Source organism: Pseudopodoces humilis, chromosome 10 (assembly GCF_049639895.1).
Source record: "Pseudopodoces humilis isolate 2021_Gansu_Grassland_sample_001 chromosome 10, ASM4963989v1, whole genome shotgun sequence".
NCBI lineage: Eukaryota > Metazoa > Chordata > Aves > Passeriformes > Paridae > Pseudopodoces > Pseudopodoces humilis.
The window spans coordinates 11,096,746-11,119,015 of record NC_142209.1 but is presented as its reverse complement, the minus strand read 5'-3'; the positions used below and the strand labels follow the sequence as shown (position 1 = coordinate 11,119,015).

The 22,270-nt window shown below is 39.6% G+C and overlaps 1 protein-coding gene across 7 annotated transcripts in view; it reads left to right on the top strand.

Moving 5' to 3' along the window:
* NTNG1 (netrin G1) overlaps nucleotides 1-22,270 on the top strand; it is a 153,682-nt gene that overhangs the window by 74,577 nt on the left and 56,835 nt on the right. For all 7 annotated transcript variants that reach the window (XM_088060604.1, XM_088060600.1, XM_088060598.1 and 4 more), the window contains exon 4: nucleotides 19,891-20,063. In XM_088060604.1, the coding sequence (XP_087916730.1) occupies nucleotides 19,891-20,063 (173 nt within the window). The remainder of the gene's footprint in view (nucleotides 1-19,890; nucleotides 20,064-22,270) is intronic.

Sequence of the window (22,270 nt, the reverse complement as noted above, 5' to 3'; positions counted from 1 at the left end):
TTCAGTCATCTGCTGGTCAGGGTCACTGTCACGGTGCTGACGTTCTGGCTGCCCCATCAGTAATATATTGCACTATCACCTGTCAGAGGGATTAATATATTCCTGTATTGAATTCCCAAGATGTGGCTCTCAGCATTAAAGAAGCTGAGGAATTAATTTGGCTTCCACTGTCTGAATGGAAAAGAAGTTTGTGATTTCATCAACGTCAGATGCTGCTGTGGCTTGCTCAGACCATGTTGGGAGTGAGGACTGGTGTTTGTTCAGGAGGTTACATCTGGCATGGCAGTGTCTGATTTAAGACTGTGCTTCCAGGGAAGCACCTGCAGGGGAAGAGGCTGCAGGAGAGCTCATTAGCCTGGCAGTTTCTCAGTCCCAGAATGAATTACAGAATAAGATGTGTGGTCTACAGGGTCTCAAAAAGCTGTGGCATTGTTTAGGTGTGCTATCCCGCAAAGCTTTCCAAGTTTAAAATGTTACAGAAGAGACTTTTTGTGCTAACACATTTTCCTTTGTTACCTTGCAAGAAAAGAAGCACGGGCTAAAGGCTGCACGTGTTTGGTGACTCCATTTTGATTCACAGTGAGCACTTGCCTGTTTCAAAATGGGGTGTCTGCACTTTAAAGTTATTGGGAGCATTTATAGACAGGGATATTGTGATGAGCAGCACTTCATAATACCTCAAAGGCATGGTGCCCAAGCTGGGAATTTGATAAGCTGAGATCCTGAATTGGATTCCAGCAATGGTCACAAGTTTTAGGAAGCTCTCATTTGAAATTGCAAGCAGAGAAAGAACAGGATTCTTTCCCTTTAATTACATTAGTTTTATTGAAGTGAAGCGTTGCTTCAGTTCCCAGAACACTTTATATATATTTTAATGCAAGTTACCAGATAAAGAATGGTTGCAGGACTGTTTATTGTTTCTGACTTTTATATGTGGTAAAACAGACTTTACTTACTTTCCCCTTTAACTCTCTTGTGCAGTAAGGATCTTTAGATGTTGGGATGGTGTTGACTGAAATCGTAAGCATAGTAATTTAACTTCTTTGATTTGGTAATGGTTCTATAGTGCTTTGGTTTAGTCCTGTTCAGAAAAGCCAATCCTGCACTGGAGTCCAGGAAAGTCTGGCAGCCTTTTGTGCAGGAGAGGAAACATGAAATTCATTCCTTTAGTAGCTGATCTTTTTCATTAGCCTTTTAGATTTTTCTCATATTTATTGAACTGTGGTCTGTTTCTTCCCTAAGATAGAACCAGAGCTGTTGATTTTACCATGTAAGCACAACAAAGAAATTACTTGGAAAAGTTTTTTTAGGGTTTTTTTCCCCCAAAAAATTACCATTTCTGACCAGCAGTTAGAGCACAGCAGGTCCCACAACCCTCTGCTCCCTCGGGGGAGCGGAGACAGTGGGAAAAGGGAGCAGCAATTGCAGTTGGGCCAGGGAACAGAGCTGCAGTGTGACAAAGCATCTGTTTTGTCAGTGACCCACTTTGGGAAACGCTCCTTCCCTCATCCCACACCCTGCACACCTCCAGCTGCACCTTTCTCACCGTCTTTGATTCTCTTTTCCATGATGTGATCATCACTCCTCCAGTCGAAGCGCATGGGCAGTCACTGCCCGTGTTGCTCAAAGGAGTGGAAACCTTCAGGAGGAACATCTCCTTTTACAATAAAAAAGTAAAGCTATTATACTTTGTCAATGCAGAAAATTGTTGATCCTTTAAGAAGCTTCATTAAAGATCCTGTGTTTATGGAGCCAAGCCTTCCTTCCTTTTAATGCCCCTGAAATAATTCTTCCAGCAGGACAGCAAAACAGCAAGGGGCCAGTTACATTTTTATTCACTTGTGTCCCATAGGAACTGCAGTCTGCCAGCAAGGGCAGCTCCTTGCCCTCTGCAACAAAGAAGAATTAAAAGATAGGAAGATGTGGTTGGAGAATGGTGGGTTACAGTTAGTAATGAGCTAGAGATCAAACAATGTGAGCGTCATTAGCTGCTAATACTCTGCTACTGAAAATGTTTAATCCAGAAGCTAGATGGGAGGGGGGTTGGGGCAGGGGTGAATAAAGGGCTTCATCCTCCTTTTCCATTTTATTTGTTCTAATGTTTTATTCCTGAGTGGTGAAGGGGGAGTGGAGAAAGAGTTGGATGAAATAAAATTTAAAATTAAAAAGAGTATTTCATTTCCCCTCTAGCGTACATGTCTTGAAAGAAAGTTCCAGCAGTGTAGAACCCTTACACAACCAAAGCAGTTTGTATCCTTTTATCTTCTCATCAGGTAGGTCAGTTTTGACACTGCAGGAGTAACCCTCAGTGTGGTGATTCTTTCCAACAGTAAATCCTTCCAGGTGGATGACAGCAACAGCCTCCATTCTGACATGGACAAATAGCTCATGCTTTAGACTTGATGTCTTAAAATACATATCCAAACTTTTTGTTTTTAAAGATACCGAATCACTATATTGAGAGAGCAGATCCTGAAATATCTCATCTTTCCAATGACTTTCCAATGGCTACATTTGGAGACTAATGGTGACTTTGTGGTCTATATGTTGGTTTGTTTGTTTGTCTGCTAGTGCTTCATAAAATATAGATGCTTTAAATAGGAGAGATGCGAGACAGCGATACCACAGGAATGACAAGGAGTTGTGTGTTTTGATTCCAAAGGATATACTTTTAATGTTCCCTGGTTTCCTCACTGTACAGTCATACCCGTGGTTTGACTAACAAATGCACAAGAAGTGTGTGGCTGACATTCAGCCTGCTTGTGAATTGTGGAGAGGAGATACATATGCTCTAAAGGCTTCATCCAAAGAGCATCCCTTGATGCATCACTCACAGATTTTTAGAGACATTTGGCATTTAAAATTAAATTATGTAACAGTGGTTGAGTGCTGACTCTTGGAAAAAATTGGAGATTTTGGGAATTTTGACTGTGTTTTATTATACCAGGGCTTTTGAAAAATCTCTTGTGCATATTAGGACCACAAAAAAAGAACTTATTGGCACTGAAAAAGATTCAGCAATTTAAAATGGGCTGAGTGTATGTTGTAACAGGAGGGAGACCTTTTGGACAGTTGTGCAAATATTGCTGCAATGCAAATACAGTTAATTCAACATAAAGTCCAGTCTCAGTGTCCTGTATGCAGAGCTTCCTCCTAACTCCTAACAAATAAAATGTATACCTTTGATATCATCATAAACTTGGCACATTTAAAAAAAGCCAAAAAAAAGCAGTTTAAAAACTCAGCTACTATAACTACATTGTTCAAGCAAGAAAAAAGGAAGAATTGCCCTGAGGTGTAGGGGAGAGCAGGGCACTTGTTCTGCCTCGCAGCCACAGGAGCAGGGGCTGGTTAGACTGAGAGGGGCAGCTGTTTAGTGCTTGCATCTCAAGAGAAACCTGGTACAGACTAAGACTTTTTTCTGTAGAGTTCTTTACCTTCACAGGTAGGTCAGCATCTGAAAACCCTGGGAATGTTATGAAGGGGTAAAACTGAGTCAAAATACAGGAGTGATTTGCATAGGGAAAAGAAAAAAAGTAATAAAAATATTCTATTCTCAAAAAAACAAGCTACATTCAACTTCTGTTAGAAGAACAGATGCCAGAAGCTTGTTCCCTTTGTGATATGATTATATGGCCACTAAGTCATTTGGCTTAGTCAATCTGCTATATATAATTATAAATCTGTGTATATCAGAAAATCTACAAGTGCTGCCCTTTTTCTCTCCTGATGTTTTTTCACCCAGTTTGCAAGCACAGACTTGCTTTAACAAGATCTGGGGACACTTCTGAGTCCTGTGTAACGCTCTCCCCTTCTAGCTTGTGTAGGTCAACAGGAGGAAATGCTGAGCAGGCATGAGAATAGATGAGGAATGACAATAAACAGCAGTGGTGGGAAAGGAGGTCATGACTGCTGTGGGTACTATCCTAAATCCCAGTGAGCTGTCTCCCTCCTTCTCTTCTGCAGCCCTCATTGTCTGAGACAGAGAACACAGCTATAAACACATCAGACACAAACAATAATTCCTTCATCCCCAGAAGTATTACAAAAATATCCTCTAATGAAGTGGCCATTATATTTTTCTTCTTGATGTTTTTATTTGCCTAATTCAAGGAGCTTCTGCTAATTATGCCCAAATTCATTAAAGATAAAGCTCTGTGTCATGCAAGCATTTTTAGAAGGATTCTGTCAGGGCACCATGTCTCTTCCTACTCACCAGATCTACAGGCCCTCTTCTTATTTTCAGTGGATGGTAGCTCTGTCAGTGTGCAAAAAACACTCAATTCATTTTGAGCAGCACACTTGTGCCCCGAGGAATGCTTTAGTGCAAGGAAGCTCTTGTTCACCATCTGATCTCTGTGCCCCAAAATGGATCCTGTCCTATCTTGCTAGATCTATTCCTGGTAATAACCTGCTGCTTGAGAAACAAATACTGCTAGACCTCCCTGTATTAAGGACTTTTGGGTTTGTTTTTTTTTCAAATATAACCTCTTTCTTTACCTGCATCAATTAGTTCTCTATTATTTTTCATAGAGCTATTTATTTTATAAATGCATACATTTTACTTCCAGATTAGCTCAGTCTTTGAGAAACAGAAACAGCTTGTGTATTTTCCAGTGGAGTTTAAGGCTGAGGAAGACTGCTGACATTTCTGGGAAAACTGAAAAGTTTGTATAGGATTTTAAAAGCTATGTTATGCAAGATGGAATTGCTAAGGTTTATTCTTCAGTATAAACATGTACTGATTGTTTCTGTCAGCAGTATTTCACTGTTGCTTTCCCCTATGACAGCCTTACATTATTCATAACTTAAAATCTATTCTTTAAATTTTCAGTTATAAGAGTTTCCTGGCGGGGGTCACAGAATATGAAGGGAAGTATTGATTTGAAACATTTAAAATATAAATGAAGTTGTTTCATTCTTCTGGTACATGGAATATTATAGCCACTGGATCAAATTCAACCCCCAGCATGTCTGTTTTCATAGACAACAAAAACAGGTTCCCAACTTCTCAGTGGACACTGCAGCTTCTGTGTGAACATTCTTTGATTTGCACAGTATTTGTTAAAAACAAATATGAATAATAAATGTTCCAGAGCACTTGAAGGCCAAAAGCGATCACTGTTTTATTCTCATCTGACATTAGGTCAGAATTTTAAGACTTTAAAATACAAGGGTTTAAAACTACCAGCCCTTTGTCACTAAAACTTCCCAAAGCAGTGTCAGCAACCCCATTTCACAATGACATACACAAAGTCCCTTGTCCCACGTCACATAATCTTGTGGCTAGGACAAGTACTAAACCCAATGGCAGAGCTATTTTGGCACTGGGGGAAAATCAGCCTTGGTGGTACCACGGTGGGCAGGCCTGTATGCATGTCCACACACTTCACCTGCTCGTGTCTGCATGTGTCACCTGCTCATGTCCACATGTCATCTGCTCATGTCCACGTCATCTGCTCGTGTCCACATGTCATCTCCACATGTCATCTGCTCGTGTCCACATGTCATCTGCTCATGTCCACATGTGTCACCTGCTCCTGTCCACATGTGTTACCTACTCCTGTCCACATGTCATCTGCTTGTGTCCACGTGTCACCTGCTCGTGTCCTCACGTGTCACCTGCTCGTGTCCTCACGTGTCACCTGCTCATGTCCACACGTCACCTGCTCATGTCCTCATGTGTCACCTGCTCGTGTCCATACGTGTCACCTGCTCCTGTCCACACGTGTCACTTGCTCATGTCCACACGTGTCACCCAGTCACTGCTCCAAGGCCAGTGCCAGAAGCCAGGTCCCCTCTGCCTTTCCCCATCTGAGCTCTAGGAGCTCCTTTCCAGCTGCTTCTGCTCAGGACTGCCCAGCTCTGGCCACCCACCTCTGAGAAGACCCTGTCAGCTATCAGGAGTCACACCCACAGACCATCTAGGGACCACCTTGTGGGTCCCTTCCAACTCAGAATGTTCTGTGATTCTGCACTTAAATTATTCCCTTTAGATTTTTCTTCGGTAAAAAAGCAAGTAAAAATGGGACCATTTATCATCTACCTCAATATTCAAATACTAAAAAGTATTTTCAATTTTCCCATCTTTGTATAATTCCACTGAATTTAATACAACGTAATAGAACATTTGCAGATTCTGGCCGTTTTATTGACTTCAAGATAACAATAAGTAGTATCTATAATTAAAAACTACTGTCATATGGTATTTTTGAAAAAGAAAATAAGCTTTCTCAACACAAAATCAGCAATTGAAATATATTAGAAGAAAGAATAATTGTTTTCCCAAATTAAAAAGAAAATATACACTTAGAACTTTATTTCTAAACTGATTAAAATTACTGCCAACACATAGCATTGTGTTTGTGGTGTTGTTATACCAGCAGGGCTAGAGATAGGGTAACCCAGCAAATCTTTTTCAGTATCTTAAGTTAGCTAGAGGATGCCAAGTTGCTTTTGGCATACTTCAGCAGCTCACTTTTCATCAAGTTTTCTTCAACAGGAGAAAGGATTAGTATTTTTGAAGTATAAATTATTCACAGAAAAAAATTCTGTCCAGGATGCCTGAAAGTATCCTCAGAATTTAATCCACCTTCATAAATACTTTTGACTATTTTTTCTCAAAAGAGTTTCAAACTCAAAAGAGTTTTCAGGGCTTTTTCCTTTGGAATTATTTTCTTTTAAAAAATTCACCAAAAAAATTTAAAATGGAATTTAAAATCTGAAAATAAAACTATGCATTTAATTCGACACAAATTCTTTTTCCCCCAGTTTTGGGTTTTTTTCAATTCAGTCAATGAACTGAAAAAATCAATTACTTGCAATGGCACTACTGGCAAATAATTCTTATCATAATCATCCCAGAGGGAATTATTCTGTGACAAGGAGCTTATATTGTATGGAATTTAGAAGTTAAAAAAATTGAGGCTAGCATGATAAGCACTGAGAAATGTTGTTTTGTTTTTACACTTTTCTCTTTCAAGTTATGACTCCAATTGAGATGAAAAACCAAAAGAAAAAAAAAAAAGACAAAATGAGGAACTGTAAAAACTCCATGTATTTTAAAGTGGATTGGGAGTGTCTGCTTTCATAGTAAGGAGCTACCAATTCCCAATATTTTAGACAGAGCTGTGAGGCCTAAGCATTTTAAATGTCAATCCTAATGAAACACAAGAAAACACCAAGACAAAATAGTTCTGAAATCTTTACTTGGCTTCACTTGCTGTGAACAGGTCGTTAAGCACTCTCAGCATTGCTGATTTAATCATGAATAGCCTGGAACACAGTCCAGAAGAGAACAGTGCTGCCTTGTAGTTATGCTTAAAGCTGAAGTTCAGCAAGAGGGTTTTCCAAAAAGAGCTCAGTTAAGCTGCCCTCACCGTGAGCTCCTCGCTGGGAACCACCGCAGTGCTGCAAGGGACAGAGGCCATCCCAAGGCCTTAAATTCAGTACAACCTAGAGGTAACATCATCAACAACCAGCAGAAGAGCAGCCCATGGGAACAGGAGGACACATTTACCTGGGTGAAAAGGTGCCTTTCAAAGCAGTTGCAGCGCTGAACCTTGGGCTTCTGTGCAGATGAGGTGAAGGCATGAGCCTGAAAAGAGAAATGTTAAGCTAGTTTTCAGAATCAAATCACAATTCAAAAATATTTTAGGTATTTATCATTTTAAAATACCCAGTCAGAGGACAGGCCACTAAATCATATGACAAAAGTTTTCATGTCTGGATTCCCAGAAGTCTGAAAAGACAACCACCTGAATTACATTTCTATTTATGCCGTCTCTTACCCCAGCAGTTTTTCTAAATGTCCAAACAGTGTCCAGACATCTCATGGTGATATTGAAAATAAAAGAGTACTTTCATCAATATTTTTTTACCTTTCCCCAACATATCTCCTATAAAATGAGATAAAAGAAAGGAAATCTGATTTTTTTCTGTTTAAAGCACTTACAGACTGGGCTTTTCAGGGACTGTTAGGTCATATGTAACCATTAACAGAACTTAACTGAAAAGAGAACTTAGCCTTTGTTTTTTGGTAGGCTTAATTGCTGGTTGTGTGTATTGGTGGTTCACCTAAAGCAAATGATGGCCAACATACATAGCAAAAAAAAGCCAAGCATATTTTCAATAAACCTTTTATCTTTGGAGAAAAGTGTGACTTCTTTCTGGCTCTTTACAAAGAGAAGTAAGTGGGTCTCCTGATGAATTGCCTGAAGCTTTTCTGCTGGCTCCTTTCCCTTGCTCCAGCTCCATATCCTTTCACATCCTGCTTGGCTTTTGTCACCAGGGGCATCCATAAGAGCTGCCATGAGTGGGTTGGACCAGCACCTCTGGCAGGGTTAGACAGACTCCATAAATGATTCTGCTTTGTGTTTGCTTTTTTCTCAATACAACTCATCTTCTCCTAGGAAAGAAATTTTTTCCCTGGTCTTTGTGTTTATTTCGAAAGGAGGTGAAAATCTCAGGACTTTTTGATTTGTAAAATCCCCTCACCTACAGACATAAACATAAACACAAACATAACAAGAGGGCTTTAAAGCAAAGTTGGTCACAACAGATGCCTATCAGGAATAAGCAGGGGAGAAGATTCCTCACAGAATCCTCATAGCAGCGCCCACAGGACAACCTTTCCTGTGACTGCAGTAGGAACAGGACCTGGCTATTCATTGCATTTAAGCTATCAGAGGTTTCACTTTTCCAGGTGATACCTGGTGTCCAAAAGCCGGTGTGTGTGTGTGTGGTTGTTCTGCACCCGTTCTGTGCCTACATGCAGGGATCCTGCCCTCCCAGCTCTGCAGCTGCCTGGGGTGCAGATGTTCCACTTGTGAGGATAGCCTTGGACATTCCCTGCTCCTCCAGGAACGCTGCTCAGAGCAGCACAAGGTGTATTTTCTCTCCCTTGGAGGAAACCACTTTCAGCCCATACCCCACTCTTCCATGTATACCATCTGCAGCAGTGACTACTGGGGACAAGTTTGAGCTCTTAAATGAGTCTTTGGGGGGCCTCTCATACAGAAATGCTTTAAAACCTTGTAAGAAGAGCAGCAGATGTATGGCTCCACAGAGCTGGATTCCCTGGTTGAATTCTATGCACTATGGATATCTTTATGCTGCTTTTCTCAATTATAGTCCCCCAAAGGTTACCAAAATCAGTATGAAATTAACCTTGCATGTTTCTCATATAGCACAAATACTGCTCTCTTGACAATAAATACTTTTTTCCCTTCTGTGACACAATAGGTGCTATGCCCTGAGTCTTTTTCTAAGCTAGTAAAGATATTTCTGCTTCAGCCAGGTCTGTTCTGCATCAGTCATGGACACAGATTCCCAGCAGCTCACTTCAAGTATTGCTGCATGCAAGAATAAAATTTCTCCCATCACATTCAGTTAAATGACATTTCTGAATGGGATTTGTAAACCATGTCCACTTGGATGGTAATTTAATGGCCACAGTTTAGACCTCCCACACAACAAATTGTTCCTTTTCAGTGTTGTGCTGGCAAAAAGAATTCGGGACCAGCTGGCAGCTGATGCTGTGAAATACTACTTACAAATAAAGACAGGAAGCTTGGTGTAATCACTAGCATCTTAGAGCAGCTTTCTTGGGAGTGCTGCTGAGCAGCAGATGTAAGACTTTAATTATTAATTTAATTAAACCCAGAAAAATTGATTTCTTAATAAACTTAAAAGTGGTGATGCACATTAGCACAATGCCGGGAGTTTCAAATCTAGTGTTCAGATTTGTATTAGGAGAAAAGAGAAGAAAAAGTGACTCCTAAAGATTTCTTAACTTCTCTTTTTAAATTTGTAAATCTCTAAAACTTAGCTGTGATATATTGCTGTACCTTTCATGTAAGGTTTGTGTACCACATTCTTAAATCTAGCAGGTTGTGGTAGAGACTTTCACAATTGCTGCAATACAGTGGTTAAACTCTGCCTGGTGGTACCATCATGATTAAAATAGAAGATGGTTTTCAGGTATCTTTTCATGTCTATTGACTTGATAATGACTGACTGCCCAATGATGGATGCCAAACTAAGACTGACTAAGAAGAACATTGGACAGCACCAAAAAATTTCAAATACCAAAAGCTTTTCTTTCTTGATATGCTGATGGCAATGAGCAGCTGTCAATTCTCAAATTATATGCTCCCTAACTTCTTTGCACTATCAGACAGATAATGGCAGGGTACTGCCAAACAGACTGCGTTATTCCAGCTGGTGGAGAGAGATGTATTCTTGTCCCAGAACTCCTTGCCACTCTGATATGTAACACCATGGGGAGCTGAAGATATTAATGTTTTCAGCATCTCCTAGTTTTTCTTGATATTAGAGTTAAGCAGTTTAAACAGGAGATACATCATGACAGCTCAGAACACCTGAGCTCTGTGGTACCTCTGCAACACCTGCTTCTCCCTCTGCCCTCTCATCCCATACCTGTGTCAAGATATTGATTGCTATATGAAGTACAGCAACTTAGCAGCTGAGACCAAAGGCATTCCTGTTAGAAAGAAATTTTCAAATGAGAGGGAAAGAAAAAGAAAAATTACTTGTAACACTGATGTACTTAGAGTTTACATCAGCTGCTTTTTCTCAGCTCTTCGTTGGTAGTCTGGGTACCTACCAAAACAATCACTAGTGTTAAATGACCTGTTGGTAGCACTGGAAGAAACTGTCATTCTTGATCTTCATCTTCACATTAGGTTTGGCTTCTTCTCTGGGAGAGACATGGCTGCCTTTGTCCCCATCCAGCATCCTTCGTGTAGGCAAGAGCTAAAGCTTCCTATTTCTGAGGTTAAAGATTAGAGCAAAATAGATGGGAACACTGTGGAATACTGTCATCCTGCCTTGTCAGCAGTCCTGTCTCTAAGCACGTCACACCTGGGCTCCTTATCCTCCACTGACTCCCAGTTTCCATCCCATTCAAGGCCTTGGACCTGCCACTGAAAATTATAAAAAGATTATCTCTCATTACCTAAAAATACAGCCACCAAGCTTAGGATAATATGAATGAAAGCTGGAAACAAATTAGGCTTCATTTCAGGCAGTGTGAACTAACATAAATTCATTGAATTTACGGGAGCCAGATGGATTTACATCGGCTAAGGATCTGACAAAGTGTGTTCACGAGTGAAAGTATTTGCAGAACACGCTGCTGGCAAACTCTAGCAGATTTTATAATGACTTTCTTTATTGACACATTTCCATAAAAACTAATACCTCTGAAGAAAAAAGCAAAAATGAATGTTTAGGAAGGGAATGGAAGTTAGTTCTCTACAGCAGCTAACAGTAGCTATATATTCAGACATTTATTTCTGCTTTAACACTTACAGAATATGGACTTAAAGTTAGAAAAAGCATGTGTCCACTCCACTTGGCAAAGTTTATAAAAGTATTTAATATTAAGGATAGGTATTTTTTGATGTGGTAAACTGACGTAACTTGGACTCAGAATTAGCTGTTCTGTTCTACTGGACATAAGCATCAATGGATTACTTTTAGACTTTGGATCTAAGAAACTAAAGTCTGAATATTTTCTGAAGTCAGAATATCTGTTGGTCTGTGACATTTTTTATCCAGTCACAAAATCAGAACAGTTATAAATCCTTAACTAATGGGGTGTTTGCTCAGGTTACTGCATCCTCCTTTCTGTGCTTGTGATGAGTGCTGTTGATCTAGACTGAAACATTTTCAGTTGCCTGTCTGGAAGGCTGTCATCTGGTAAACTACTGCATTTCAGAAACATTTACAGTTTATTTGGCAAGGTACGGTAGCTTGTGACCCTCTGTCTGAAAGGGACAGGGGAAGGAGAATCAAAGCCAGAAGGACCTGCCTCGAAGATATTTTGCTTCAAAAGAAAGACATTATGCATCTATCGGACAATAATCTTAATCAAATACAGGTTGAGATATAAATTGAGATATAACAGTGGTGATGCTGCATATATATAGAAATATATACAGTATATAGAAATGCTTACCAGCATATGAACACAATAAATCCTACAAACACATTAATATTTAAATTTAGCACTTACGTACTCTTATTGTTGGGTTAGCTTAGTGCAAACAGTGGGCAATTCCACGCCTGCAAGCTTTCTGTGAGCCTTGGGACTGTGGGAAAGGGAATTATGCTGCCCTTTTGGACTTTGTTTTCTTTTTTAATTTCAAGCTTTCTGATCTCCTTGGAAGTAGGCCGCTGAGAAAGCAAAGCAAACATGCTCTCTGTGCCTCAGCTTTGCTGTTCCCCACTAGATACATTATATTCAGCTGAGGGAGAATAAGAAGCTATTTTCCCCAATTTTCCATACTGCCTGTGGGAATCTAATTCAATTTCCTCCCAAATTTAGCAGTGAAAATGAAACAGTAAAGAATAAAGTTGAAGAGGCTTCTGTAAATCTCTGGATTCTAAGGTACTAAGGTGCAGCAGGATTACCGAGCACAGGTTAAACTTCTTTTCTAACCACAAAGCTACTTACAGATTTAAGAAGCTTAAAAAACCTGATCCAACATTAGTCCTTGCTTTGCAAATGAAAGAATAATATATCAACGTATACAAAGTTATATTTGTTATTATTGAATTTGTTTATCCCTTGTTATTGATGTAGCCCTATTCCACAAAGGATTTTTTTTTTTCAGTGAGAGATTATGATGTATTAGATAAATTCAGGGAAAAGTGCAGGGGGAAAAAACTGGTGACCAAATGCATTTCCAGAAATAAACAAGTGAAAAAAAGGACTCACATTTCATTATTCTCATTACAGTGGCTACATTTAACCACCAGACCACAGTGGTCTTGTTCCTAATGTCCAGAAAAAGATGCAGTTCCCTCTTTGCATTTAGATTCCATACAGCAATGTGGACATGAGATATTCATATTACTCAAAAAAAATATTAATAGAAAACAGAAGTTACTTTTTTGCTTAATGTGAGCCGGAATGCTTAATGTCAGCAGACCTACTTGCAGCCAGCAATCCATGCCATTTTCTGATTGTCAGCTGTCCTTAGGTGTTTTTGACCCTTTTAAGTCAGAACTTCAGATGGGTAGTCCTTACAGTGAGCACTGGTAGCCAAGATTGCAGTAATTATCTCGTTACCTCTTTGATGAAAATGTGTCTGCTGCATCCCCACAGAAATAAATTGGCCAGCAGTCGTTTTATTTCTTCAGAACAGTACCCTTTATCCTTTTTTTAATCCCAAAAAATCTATTAAACTTAGAAAACTAAGATAAGGATCAGCACACTTTGGGGTTTTTACATGACATGGAAAAATCTTACAATATAAGGAATAATATTCAGAGACATGATGTTTCTGAGACTGTGAGCCTCAATGAAAACGTGTTCACTTGTCAGAGAAAATTAACAGATAACCAGGCTTACCTACGTAATGATGTTTACCTTGTACACTCAGTGGTGCAAGAGTTTTGTAATTTACCAGTACATATAGTTTCTCAAGTTATGATGAACTTGTCTCATAAAGAGTAAAAAAAAAAAATTTAATCTGAAAAATAATATTTTAAAGGTACTTATATTTTGATTTTTCTTTCTCAACTTACATTTCAACCTTCTTCCTGCCTGAAGTATCACTTCAAATGGATTTATAATGTGGAATTTTCCTCATTGTCTACATTACATTAGGAAACTAAATCTCACTGGGGAAGCTGCCTCAAGGTCATTAGTAAGCTTGAGAGGCATAATGTAGATGACATCTTTAACACGTTTGATGTCATGATAAACATGGCCAAGTCCTTTAGGACAACCGTAACAAAGTGCGGGAAGTAGCTGCTAGCACTGGGGAGCTGACTAAGGCTCCTAACATTGCCAACAGTGTTTTAAAATGCCTAATTAAAACTGTGTGGGGATGGTATTTTACGTTGTGTGGGCAGTAATGTGAAGAGCAAACACACCAACTCCTCTGCAGGTTCAGGCTTTGCTTACCTGGGAGCAGGGAGCTGACTCGTGGCGTGCAAAAGGGAAGAGTCTGTGCAGAAGGCTTCCAAGTTGGTTCCAAGTTAATTTTCTAAACTTTGGCAATGACCTAGAATGATTCAAAGATGTATCTAAGTGAGGAACATATGGCTAGTCGTTAAAAATGTATCAAAGAAATCATCTTGTCTTTCTTTCTCATGAATGATCTCTTGAACATCAAGGATCCCCTCACGTGCCCCCAGTCTGTTGGTTGGCACTCCCCTGCGAGAGCATCAGCACGCTATTAGCAATTACCTTAGTGATATTTACAGCATTTTAATGTCACTTGCCTGTATGTAAATAGAGTCTGTGAGGAGCAGAGCACACCCAGGGCTCCCACCACAACAGCACTGCTCCGTCAGTGCGCCACAGCGCTCCTGTGCCTTATGTAACTGCCAAAAATATCATTTCAATTGCTTTATGACAAAATAATGAGTCTGTCAGAGATGAGTGGTCAGAAAAACAAGTTTGTTCTCCCACACAATTAGGGTTTATAGCATTGGACAGCAATATCAATCTCCAGTGATTCAAAATTGAATTTGCACGTTGAGGGAAATGTGTTCTTGCGTGTGCTATAACCAGGCTGCTTAGCAGGGGGAGTCCACACAGGTTGAACTGGGAAGATGGATATTCACTGTGCTGCACAAACATCAGGGTGGAAGTTTCCAAATGCAGACAGATATTGTGGGGCCATGGCATTCAGTTCCACAAGCTCAGCACTGACAGAGCTGCCCCACCAGGAGCAATAATAAAAAAGTCTGCAAAAACTGTCACCAGATATAAATGGCAGACAGCTTTTCCCTTCAGGTAGAAAGCCATTCCAAGGGCCTACATCTCTCCATACGTGACCTAATTGTCCATGGAGTTGTTGATATTTATAATCATGGACTTCAGTCATTCTCTGTGAAGTCATACAAGCATTAGACCTCAGCAGTGCCATTTACAGTGAGCATGTACTGTATCTCAGAACTGCACTTTGCCCTTAACATTTGCTGTGTCCTTAGATGAGATTTTGCCCTTAAGCTGTTTGCCAGTGCAGTGCAGAGGCTGCAGCACAGATCCTCTTCTGTTCGCCAGACCTTAACCTGTGCTCTCAAACCTGCTGTATTGATTACAGCTCCCTCTGTCATCCCTTCTCTGTGCAGGCAAACCCACTTGGTGTGCCAGCAGCTGCTCCCCACCCACTGCTACCCAGTAATTGCCTTTCTGGTGTGTGTACACCATACCCTGTAGAGGACTTGGACTTCCTACGCTGGATTTCAAGAAACTAGATAGGCATGGAATACTGTCATATGGAACTCGGTACACTGGAGGTGAAATCAGTTTTTTAGGTTTTCAGACCTTCTCCATTCTTAGAGAAGCAGCCAAAGCAACCACATTCTGCAAATGGAACCATCAACACAGGCTATGGGATTCTTGTGCTGAATGTGCTTTGGATGTAATTAAACCTTTTGTTAGTATTTCAGATTGACCATAGTAGCAGCTAGGATCAGCCTTCAAAGCAAGTGTTTAATGAAATTACAAATGGTACCTGGGCTTTTCAGTAATAATTTATCACCATGGACATTCATATAAGATAACAAAATATTTATTTTCCTCTGGAGTAGCAAAAAAAAGTAACCTTCCATAAGAAAGAGATTAATTTGGGTATCCTCCATAGGAAGCTGATTGCACATCTTGAGTGATCTGCTGTGAGCCCAAGTCAGCTCCCAGATGATGATCAGGTGCTCAACTGATTGACAGCTGAAATTCCTAAGGTCCAGACAGTGCTGCTTTGTTTCACACCACTGACAACCCAGTGTATCTCATAAAAAGAGTGGTTCTCTCATGGTCCGTCTGTGTGCTGCTTTTACCAAAATAGCCTTCTTTCTGTAACCCTAAATACTCCTGTTTTCCTTACTGCCTATCCTGCAAATAGAGGCAGCCTTTTATTGTACTCTAGTCATCTCTCAGCCCTGCTACACTCATTTACCTCTTTCAGTCATCCAGAGAAGTCTGTCCCTCAAGCACAACATGCATTTCTCTTTGCAGAAGTCTCAGAGACTGTGCATATGTACACTCTGATGAGCTCCCTGGGACAGATTGCCCAATTCCTAGTGCATCCTTCGTAAAAAACCAAAAGCATATGAAATATTATTTCCCTGTTTCTCTCTCCACATACACCACAGATTTTGATAGTGGCTTGGTTTTCCCCAGACACGGTACCTTCCAGTTTGCTTTCTACAGATTCTTCTTGTTTTCTTTCAGTTTTACCACTGCCTGCATTTTACACACATTCACTATTCAGCTATGTCCTTGATTTGCAGTGGAAATTGTGATCAATCTCTTCAAGATCTGTCAAGTGGCTTCAACAAAAAAAATGGTGCAAGAGGAGAATCAGAGTCTCTGGTTCAGTCCACTGAATGTCTGATTTTAATTATGTTCCATTCTTTTACTTCTTATATATAGTTGCTGACACTAACAATCAGTCCAATCCCTTCAGATTTGATTAATCTTGAGATTTTTTCATACTTGTATAACACTAATAATTATAAGCCAAACCCAACTTTTCTGTTGCTGTACACCAAGAAGGCAAAGTTTTTACCACACATTATCTGATCTTTTGTGGTTCAGGTTTTGGTGGGGGTTTAAACTTTTTTTTTTTTTTTTGCCTGGTATAACTAACTCTTAAGTCAAATGTCACATTTTTAATATAAATGTATTTTTAACCTTAATTTTAGCTAATCTTGTAGTAAAACATAGTGACCACATTTGTTCCTTACCTTCTTCTCCTTAGAAAGTGTACACAGCTAAATTTGAAGTATTCTGAGGATTCTCTAGAAATTCCCAATTGTTGGCTGGTTTTGGCTCGGTTATTAACACTACATTTGGACTATCCTCTGCCTATAAAAGTTTTATATCAGTCCTTTATTTTTTTTCTAGTGATCAAACTTACTGTTTCTCTTATTCTCTTTAAATCATACTCCTTGAAGGCTACACTACTCTCTCCTCTCTCTGCATTGCTTCTTTCTTTCTTTTTTTTTTTTTTTTCCTTGGTGGGGAGGCATGCTTTGGGGTTTGGTTTGGGAGTTTTTTTTCAGTTTTTTATTGTTACTTGGAATTTTCTTTTAAAACAGGATGTAGCATTCTGGGTAATTCTGCTGGGAAAGCTTTCAAAAATACATATAAAGTATATGAATAAGTTCATTTGCATAAGGGTATTGATTGAATTAATCTTTGATTAGTCTACTGGTTTAGGACAAGAAAAGCCATTTAGCAATCCTTCCATTTAGGAAGCTAAGTGGCTAAACTGTCCCTTCTTTGTCTATTTTTGTGTGTTTAGTCTGAATGTCCATACCTGTTGGTTTTAAATCTCAGTTAATAGGGTTTTAAAATTTGACAGGAGGTTGCCAGCTACTTCTAGAAGATGCATTTTGCTGTTTTTGTGCAAAGCTGCCTGTATCTGGTACAAACACAGCCCTCCAGGATGTCTCATTCTCTGTGTCTGGTGAGGCTTGGTGGCTGCAGTCACACAAGATGCCTTGTGCGGGACCCTGCGCCGGGGCCCTGCCACCTGCACCCTGAACAGCTGCCCACTGTGGCTGTGGGTACTGCACCTCCAGCTGAGAGACACAGACTCTGCAGCAGGCTTGCCCTAAAAAGTTAAAAATCCGGGCACCAGGACAGGCAGCAGAGCTGTGCTGCCCATGCTCTCTTGCCTGGGAAATCAGGAAAAGGAGGAAGCAGGCTGTAAAGAGGTGGGGCACAGTGGGATTAGGGAAAGTGGGCAGTAAAAGGAAATAGTGAAGCTTTGTGGGAGTTATTTGTGTATGCATGTATATATCCATACATATAAATACAGGCATATGTTTTGCATATATATCTGAAGAGGAATGGCACAGAACTGGATAGAAGCAGAGGAGGATGGAGAAGGCAAGAGTCCATCCAAGATTTCTACCCAAGCAAGCAAAACTAAGGAAAGGTCAGTCTCTCTTCAGGAACACATTACAAGCACAGCATCTCAGAAGTGCAAAGAGATTTTGCACAAGGTTTTGTGACACAAGTATTCTTCATTTTCAGGCACTTGTTAAAAAAGCTGTGCATATTTACTCCAGTTAGCAGAGGGACATGCCTTTATATTCCTCCACCTCAGTTCCTGTACAAGTCTGCAACACCCTTTCAGAGCACTAGGTACTACAGCTTTTCCTCAGAATCAACCACTTTTTTCCTCTTGCCTAGATCAGTTTGCTGCCTCTGACACTGATGAGTCCATACGATAGAACAGGGAAAGAAATCCTGCAAGAATCCTCCTGAAAGAAATCCAGTCTCTTCTTCTCTCTAATGTGTTCTAGTTACTCGACAGCCTCTCCTGCTTTTCTCCTCTATTTTTTGGTCTAGTTCTTGCTGTATATCTCTCCTGTTTGATGTCTTCCATTTTCAAATTCCTGTGGACAGTAAAACAACCCATGGCTTTTCTTAATAACAGTACCCTTTATCAAAATGTTCAGTGTCTAGTGAATAGAGAGATTTCATCCACTGATGCCCAAACAGGCATCTTTCATTCTGCTTTGGCTACTCACTGAAAATTCACAATTGATTTAGTCTTCAAGCACGCATATTTTGTAAATTGTGTAAAAATTATTCTCTTTCTCTTGTCCAGCATATTAGATACATTTTGGTAATTTCAATTTTAAAGGTATTGAACCGGTTTCTCTTTAGAACAAGCATGGCTCAAATAACAGCAGTTTCTTCTGCCTCATTTCTAGCACTGAGGGGAATGCTCCACCATCTACTGTATTACACATTCTTGTGGATTTTCTCCAGCAGCTACTTATGACAACTGCAAGCTTGGTTTACCCTAGGGATATATATGTATGTGGCAAATTGCTTCAGGTCACATTCCTCCCAAATGGAAGTCAGCTTGACAGCTGTTAATTTGCACTTGGCCATTGCACATGTTGTTCTGCTCTAATTATTGGTCACTGTATGGAACAGGTGACAAATGCCCACATGAGAACCCTGTAAATTATTAGATGTACTGTCATTAGGAAAACAAACAGGAAAGGTCATTAAATATCGGTTTTCTCTCCAGCCCCAAACAGAAATACATTTTAGCTGGTTTTGACATCTGTTGGAAAGGGATGGAAAGAGGTGAAAATACCTTACTGTTTATGAAACTAACTTCCCATTCCGTTTCTTAGTCTCAGGAAAAGAGGGGAATTTAAGGAAAATACAACTGTTTTAAGAACAGATGCAGAATCTGGTTTATCTAATGATTTTGTCACAAGGCTTGATTAGGTTTCTTTCCCAAGAAAAACTAAATGTGCCTACCAAAATATTTTGTCTGACCTTCAGCTACTACATCTATGTTGAATTAAAGCAGGAAAGAAATTTCCTTTCTGAACAAGACAGTACTTGCTGAACAAGGATGGCAAGATACCATTATAGTGAGGATTCCTTCTGCTGAAGTGTGGTACTACAGATGATACTTAAATGAAGTCTGTTTTCTCAGGCTCCCAAGGCCTAACTCGAACCTTAGTTTGCATCAGGTTCTAGACATAAGCAGAGGGCTTGTTTTGTTCCTGAGAATGGTAACTCTTGAATTTTTAAAAAATTATAAGATTATAGACCTATCTGGTAGTAAAAATTGTGAATCATTTAGTTGTTCTCAGTGGAGCTGCATTTGCGAAAATGAGAAAAGATTCAGCATCTTGAAGTCTTGGTGACATTTCTGCTTTTAGACCTGTGTGAGCTGAAGATCCTGCTACTTGCTCTTTGCAGTGATGTCTTGTGATGTCATGCTTTCATGGTAGAACAATTCTACAGGCACAACACAGAATTTGAGCCATGCTATAGGACTTGCTTTTCTAAAATTTGAGCTCAACCTCACCCCACTTCTAAATAATATCCCACTTTGTTTTATTTTTGCTTTTTAAAATTAGGTGTAAGTGCAACCTTCATGCTACTGGCTGTAAAGAAGAAAACAAAAGACTACTTTGTGAATGTGAGCATAACACAACGGGCCCAGACTGTGGAAAATGCAAGAAGAATTATCAGGGCCGACCGTGGAGCCCTGGTTCTTATCTGCCTATACCTAAGGGCACTGCTAATATCTGTAAGTAGTTTTGTATAATGAGCATATTTCATTACAATTCTGCCCCATATCATAACTCTGAAGGAAGATGAATGTTTGCAAAGGTTTGTAATTTCTTTCTGATTTGGTGTGTATAATTGGACAAGGTGTCAATTTGTAAGTGCTAATTGTAGGTCTTCATCATCTGTGCTCCCATGTGGTTGTAAATAACTTCCAGAACCATGTGTTTATATGCATAAACACATCCCTGGACACTGCACAGAAAGGGCTAAGGAATGAAAAGATTAGGACTCTTCACATAAAAAACACACCCAGATGAGAGAAAACAGTGGGGATACCTGCAGTAGTGCTCCAGCCACAGTGCCCTCAGCTCCCCATTCATACATCCTTACTGTCTTGAGATTGGCAACACTCTCAGCTCAGCGTGTGAGATCCTTGCTTATTTTTGCCCATGTGAAAAAGGAAAAAAAAACCCAAAAACCTTCAGGCCAAATTTTTCATATTGCTAACTAAAGATCTAAGGGTTGTGAAACATTTCCCTGATGTTGACCTGCAGTCCAGATTCAGATGCACTCTTGTACATCAAGTGTTGGAGGGTAAGCAAGGGCAAAACCTGAGGATTTACATCGGCTCGTTTCCAGCTAACAGCCTCTCCACAACACACGTGTACTATTCCAGCACACTTCCATATTATCCAAAGGAAGAAGTTACTGACAGCTCTATTTCCTGGTCCTGGACAGGATTGGGTAAAATAAAACATGGTAAAAGAGAGGGCACAAACACAAGGATGACCATCTCCCTTTCATGCATATATGAAATATGCAGTGATTCAGAATCCTCCTGAACTGAGTAACAGACTTAAATTCCTTTGAAGAAAGGACTGAAAATGAGGATAAACCTTTTGACAGAAGTTACTAGCTTTTAAGAAAAGAGTCCACAGATTAAAAGCAAAACATTCATTTTATAATATTAGATATAACAATTTATTGAAAAAGTTGAGAGAAACAGAGCTATGTTGGCAGCTGAATGAAAAGTTTAAAACCAGGAGCAGTGTGCAATGCTCAGAATGTTATCTAAGACTTCAAAGCAGCAGCTGTGAAGAATCAAAACTCAGAAATTAAGATCATAGGAAGCAGGACCTTATCAAGTAAAATGTGAGAGTAATAGACCAAGTAACAAACCATGAAGTGTGGGGGCATGAAATTATGATAAAATTCTTACTGAGTAGAAAAAAATTAACTTCCAAAAAGCAAGGAAAAACATTTTGTAAGAGTATTCACTTTTTTTCGCCTGTTATAAAAAGTGAGTGTGGCTCACAGAATTAATACTTTAAAGCTATGTTTGGGAAATATGGTGAGATTTACCAGGTTGATTTTAGCTAAATTCAGCTTGCTGTGTCATTTACCTCATTCCCAGTCAGCTGAGCACACACCAGACGGAACAGTGGAATTAGCACCTACTGAAAGAGTGTCTGAATCTTGTTAAATCAACTTTCTGTTAAAACAATATCAGTGAATTTCAGAAAATATACAGTTTCATCAAACACGTGTTGTAAATAATAGGTAGTCATTTCTGGGGATGATGATGATGATAGCCTCGTGAAAACATGTCCTTGTTTGAACTGACAAATACTCCACTTACCCTCAAATCCTGACATCAGTAGTGATTGGCAGCAGGAATTTATGGCAAACAGGAAGAAGCATGAAGGATTTCTTCTTCACCTTCTCAGTTACCATGAAATAAACTGGCTTTCAGAGCTGGACTGCAGGGGTTGCTTCCTGCTGAACAGAGAGAGACACCCAATAACATAAGCTTGACCTCAGTGATACCTTATGGCAATACATTTCAAATTTTAGTCAATGAGTGAAAAATATTTTATTTTACTTACCTTAAATGTTTTTCTATGGTTAAGCTAGTACCACCTTAGATACTGAAGGAACAAAGAATGCACCTCTGTTACACTATTTATCATTACATAGACTTGACCTTATCCACTCCTCCACTTTTTTTTTTTAAATGACAAATCCTGATCTCTTTCATCTTATCATAAAACCATGCCACATCTCTGGTCTTCTGTGATTTCTTGCTCTCTTCAGGTTCTATGATGTCATTTTTTTATTTAGTGAGGCTAAAACTACACATGATATTCTAGACATCACAACAACATGGCTCTTTTATGATAAAATAAAAATGTGCCTCTTTTATATTTTGTAACTCTCTGGGTCAGT